The sequence below is a fragment of the Priapulus caudatus genome, unplaced genomic scaffold, assembly GCF_000485595.1.
Source record: "Priapulus caudatus unplaced genomic scaffold, Priapulus_caudatus-5.0.1 Scaffold2613, whole genome shotgun sequence".
NCBI lineage: Eukaryota > Metazoa > Priapulida > Priapulimorpha > Priapulimorphida > Priapulidae > Priapulus > Priapulus caudatus.
The window spans coordinates 22,945-28,113 of NW_014579674.1; the positions used below are offsets into that span (position 1 = coordinate 22,945).

General features: G+C 45.9%; 1 protein-coding gene across 1 annotated transcript in view; it reads left to right on the forward strand.

Moving 5' to 3' along the window:
• Positions 1 to 5,169, forward strand: part of LOC106818886 (fibropellin-1-like) — a gene marked incomplete at its 5' end in the record, with an annotated part of 13,726 nt that overhangs the window by 5,704 nt on the left and 2,853 nt on the right. Inside the window, 2 exon segments of the mRNA XM_014823556.1 lie at positions 688 to 803; positions 5,011 to 5,115. Of these exon segments, the coding sequence (XP_014679042.1) occupies positions 688 to 803; positions 5,011 to 5,115 (221 nt within the window).

A 5,169-nucleotide genomic window follows, 5' to 3' on the forward strand; every position in this document is an offset into this window, starting at 1 on the left:
ATACTAGATCGAATCATGGCGGGCAGTAATATATTAATATATATATAGATATATGCGATGGTGTTCCATGGAGTTTGCTCTATATATATATATATATATATTATAATATAATAATATATATTATATATAGTATATATATTATTATATATACAGAAGGTGTACAATACACTCCTGTATATATATAATATATGGCCCAAGAACAAATAACTTCTACGGCAGATAGCGTCAGTAGCAATGTGGCGTAAATGCAAACGTTCTCCTATTTTAAATTTTTCAAATTTAGAATAATTTTTGAGCACGCCTAATAAAAATCATTTTTTACCGTGTTCGAATGTATAGTAAGCGTAATGTTAGGGCGAGAGGTTCGCGCTAATTGTCCCACAGATGGCGCTGGTGTACGGAATTCGTTAATAGAAAGTCTGCGTTAATAGATAAAGCGTGAATTGTCTTTGAGTCGATTGCTCAAACAACGCACCATTTCTCCAATAAACACTAGGCGGGTTTAATCCTAACCTGAACCTCTAACCTAAAAATCTAAACGAGTTACGCATCTCTGCGAATGTAAAAAAACGAAATACACACGCGCGCAAAAAAACAAATGCGTAATTAATGCGTTTCGTCTCCGCTAGGTGTCGCCTCGTTTACGTGCGACTGCGCGCCGGGTTTCGACGGGCCGACGTGCGGGAACGACATCGACGACTGCGCCACCGCTCCGTGCCTGAACGACGGCGTTTGCATCGACCACGTCGCCGGATATGAATGCGACTGCGTTCCCGGCTTCACGGGCCCTGACTGCGAAATCAGTGAGTCATCAGTAGCGACACCTGACGGTGGCGGTGGTGTCGGAGGGGTTCAGGGGGAGTAGGGTGGGGTCGGCGTAGTGGTTGTTGGACGGAGTGAGGAGAGGAGCACGTTTGCAATTGTTTTGCCAAGATATGATGTCTTTTGCACTCGTTTGCGGATCAGACTTAGAAATCTATCCGTTTACATATATATATATATATATATATATATATATATATATATATATATATATATATATATATATATATATAGTATATATTGATGTGTGTGTGTGTGTGTGTGTGTGTGTGTGTGTTGTGTGTGTGTGTGTGTGTGTGTGTGTGTGTGTGTGTGTGTGTATGTGCGTGTGTGCGTGCGTGTGTGTGGTGTGTGTGTGTTGTGTGTTGTGTTGTGTGCGGGCGTGTGTGCGTGTGGTTGCGTGCGTGCGTGCGTGCGCTGCGTGCGTGCGTGCGCTGCGTGGCGTGCGTGGCGTGCATGCATGCTATACCTGCTAAATAGAGATTGCAAATTATAATCTAAACAGAAACCGGCGCAACCTTGGGCAACAATCCCCCTTGCATTCAACCAAACAAGACAGTTTAATCATAGTGTCTGAACCTTTTTTATCCTGCAGCGGCGGCATATAGAAACAGAATAAAGAATAATGACATAATTACTATAACTCTCCATTAATCTATCTCACTTTCTTAATCGCCATTATGCCGTCGTCAGTGTGACGCCGCGTATGCTCTTTTATCAACAGCGAGAAAGACCGTGCAAAGACAGCCCATACTATCCGCTAATAGCACTCTATATGGACTTCCGTATGTGGCTGTGGCCCTGGGGGGGGGGCGTGTGAAGAGAAGGGTGCTGTGGTGGGAGGAGGGTTTGTGTGGGAGGAGGGTGGTGTGTGTGGGAGGGTGTGTGTAGGGAGGGTGTGTGTGTGGGGGAGGGTGTGTGTGGGAGGGTGTGTGTGGGGGGGAGGGTTGTGTGCTGGAGGAGGTGTGTGTGGGAAGGGTTTGTTGTGGGGAGAGTGTGTGTGTTGGGGAGAAAGGGTGTGTGTGGGAGGAGGGGTGTGTGTGGGAGGAGGGTGTGTGTAGGGGAGGGTGTGTGTGGGGGAGGGTGTGTGTGGAGGGAGAGGGTGTGTGTGGGAGAGAGTGTTTGTATAGGAGCGGGTGTTTGTTGTGTTGGAGGGGGGAGGGTGTATGTGGGCATGGGGTAAGGTGTGTATGTGCGCCGTGCGCAACAAGTGCATGTCTGTGTGTATAATATGTGTGTGCGTGTGTGTGTGTGTGTGTGTTGTGTGTGTGTGTGTGTGTGTGTGTGTGTGTGTGTGTGTGTGGTGTGTGTTGCGTCCGTACTTACGCGCGTGTGCATGCGTGCGTAAGAGCATCTAAGGTGCATTCCAGTTACAGCACGCGGGCTACTTTTAGAGAGGCTAGCACGAGCGAATACACGCATTAAGCGCTTGCGTCGTAATGCAAGTGAACAGCGGAATAGCTCCTCTCGCAGCATCTTACCTTTCATTTGCCGCCATTCGATAAAGAGAAATGGGGAGAGGGACTCAGAGAGAGAGAGAGAGAGAGAGAAGAGAGAGAGAGAGAGAGAGAGAGAGAGGGAAGAGAGAGAGAGAAGAGAGAGAGAGAAGAGAGAGAGAGAGAGAGAAGAGATATGAGAGAGGTTTTGCTGAGAAACTGAAAACCCCCGCTGTCTAAACGCGGGGAGAAAAGGATATATCTATTCTGATTTATCTTATCTATCTATCTAATCTATGCTAATCTATCTATCTAAATCTATCTATCTATCTAATGCTATTCTATCTATCTATCTATCATGCTATCTATCTATCTATCATATCTATCTATGCTATCTATCTCTCTATTTATTTATCTAAATTTATATATCTATCTATCTATCTATCTATGCTATCTATCTTATTTATCTATCTATTTACTATCTATCTATTCTATTTATTTATCTATGGCTTCGCTAACTTACCTATGGCTATCTATTTATTAATTTATCTATTTCTAGAGAGAGAGAGAGCGCATAGAGTAGAGTTTTTGCTGAGAAACATGAAGAACGCGAGTAAATGGGGGGAAGGGGATCTAATCTATCTTATCTATTTATCTATCTATCGCTACTATCTATCTACTATGCTAATCTATGCTATCTATCTATCTATCTTATCTATCTATCTATACTAATCTATCTTATCTATCTAATCATAACTCTATCTAATCTAATCTATGCTATCCTCGGAATTATTTGTCTATATCTGATCTATCTATCTATCTATCATATCTGTGCTAAGTCTCTCTTCTCTCTCTCGCTCTGCTCTGTCTCTTTCTCGTTTCTCTCTCCTGCTCTCTTATCCTCTCTCGTCTCTCTCTCTCTCTCTCGCTCTCTCTTTCTCTCTCTCTTCAAGTCTCTCCTGCTCTTCTCTCTAATGTCTCTCTCTTCTCGGCACGCTCTCTCTCTCGGCTCGCATCATCCTGCTCTCTGCTCTCACTGCTCTCTCTCTCATCTCTTACTCTCTCATCTCTGCTCTCTCTCTCTGCTCTTTCCCCTCTCGCTCCTCAGCTCTCACGTCTCTCATCTCTCTCCCCCCCCCCCCTCTCGTCTCTCAAGTGAGTAAAAGATCTCTCTCATCTCTCTCTCTCGCTCTCCCTCCTCTTGCCGCACGCATAACGCATAGAAACAGATACACGGCACCTGCCATTTGACATACAATAGATTAGTACGCTGCCCTTTGTCTGGCTAAATGCCACGGTATATAAGGCATATATTGTAATCTTTCATGTCCATGGCATTCGCTACGTCTTTTGTAGCCCTGAGTGTTCTCTCGTGACGATCTCATGCGGTATGGCAACAGAATGTATACAGTCATAGTGCACAGATTGTAGTATAATTATGTCGTCCAGTCACCCACGCAGTTCTTTATTTATTATGAGCTATCCGGCGTGCGTGGGCGCAGGTGCGGTGCGTGCGTGCGTTCGCTCCATTCTATCTCTGCCTCTCAATACTGTGGTGTGTATATGTATATACGTATAGATGTACAAAGTTGAGACTACGTGTCCACGTGGGGCCAACGTGTAGGATCACGATTAATCGGTAATCTTAGAGTGGAAGCACAGCAATGCGTGAAAGCAAATCTGTCACTATTATCGCAACCGTACGCACGCACGCACGCACGCAGCAGCACGCGACGCACGCACAGCACGGCACGCAACGCACGCACGCACGAACGAACGAACACACACACACACACACACACACACACACACACACATCTACGACAACAAAATTGAAATAGTCACCTGCAATTATACTCAGCTTCCGCTTCCATTTGGAAAAATTAAAAAAACGCGGCAGAGAGAGAGACAGACAGACAAATCTGATTATGATAACACTCAGTCACGCAGACATCGGTAGAAGTGGCGTGTGGATTAAACTGTAAGTCGATCACCTCGAACACGTACAAGGCCGCTAGAACGGATGCTCTACCTAATGCGTCTGCATCCCATTCTGCCGCTCGCGTTGCTCGAATCTGAAGCTAAAAACCCGCGTGTTTTTTGAGTGCCGGTTGTTTAACTAAGTGTAAGTTTTTTTTCTCTGTGCGTGCGTGCGTGAGCTTCTGTGCGTGCGTGTGCGTCGCTGCGGGCGTGTGCGTCGCTGCGTGCGTGTGCGTCGGTGCGTGCGTGAGCGTCGGTGCGTGCGTGAGCGTCTGTGCGTGCGTGAGTGTCTGTGCGTGCGTGTGCGTCTGTGCGTGCGTGAGCGTCTGTGCGTGCGTGTGCGTCTGTGCGTGCGTGAGCGTCTGTGCGTGCGTGAAAGTCTGTGCGTGCGTGCGCGTCGGTGCGTGCGTGCCCGGTCGCAGCCTTACCAAATGTAGTGCCGGTGTGCGACGCATCATGGCGCCACCATACCCTGCCGTATTTTTCGCGGGATTATTTGTTGTTTTAAGAGCAAGATAATTACTTATTCGTTAGTAATTATCAATCTACCAATAAATAATTACAAACTAGTTAATTAGATATATTCCCCTGCCTATGTTAAGTTCCGCTTTTAGGCCACGATAATCTACTTAATATTTATAATATTTATACACAATTACGTATTTAATAATCAATGATTAATTAACCTTGTTAATTGACTAATTAGTTAATTGCGTCGGTAATGATCACCGGTTGCTAACGATCATGCTGTATGTGTGTGTGTGTGTTGCAGACATCAATGAGTGCGATCCGAACCCATGCGACAACGACGCCCTCTGTGATGACGGCATTGCAAGCTTCTCCTGCAACTGTCTGCCAGGATTCACTGGTGCTCGCTTCCCGCCCCATTACCTCGCTTATCGGGTGAGGTCCGGGAAATTGTGAAAATGCG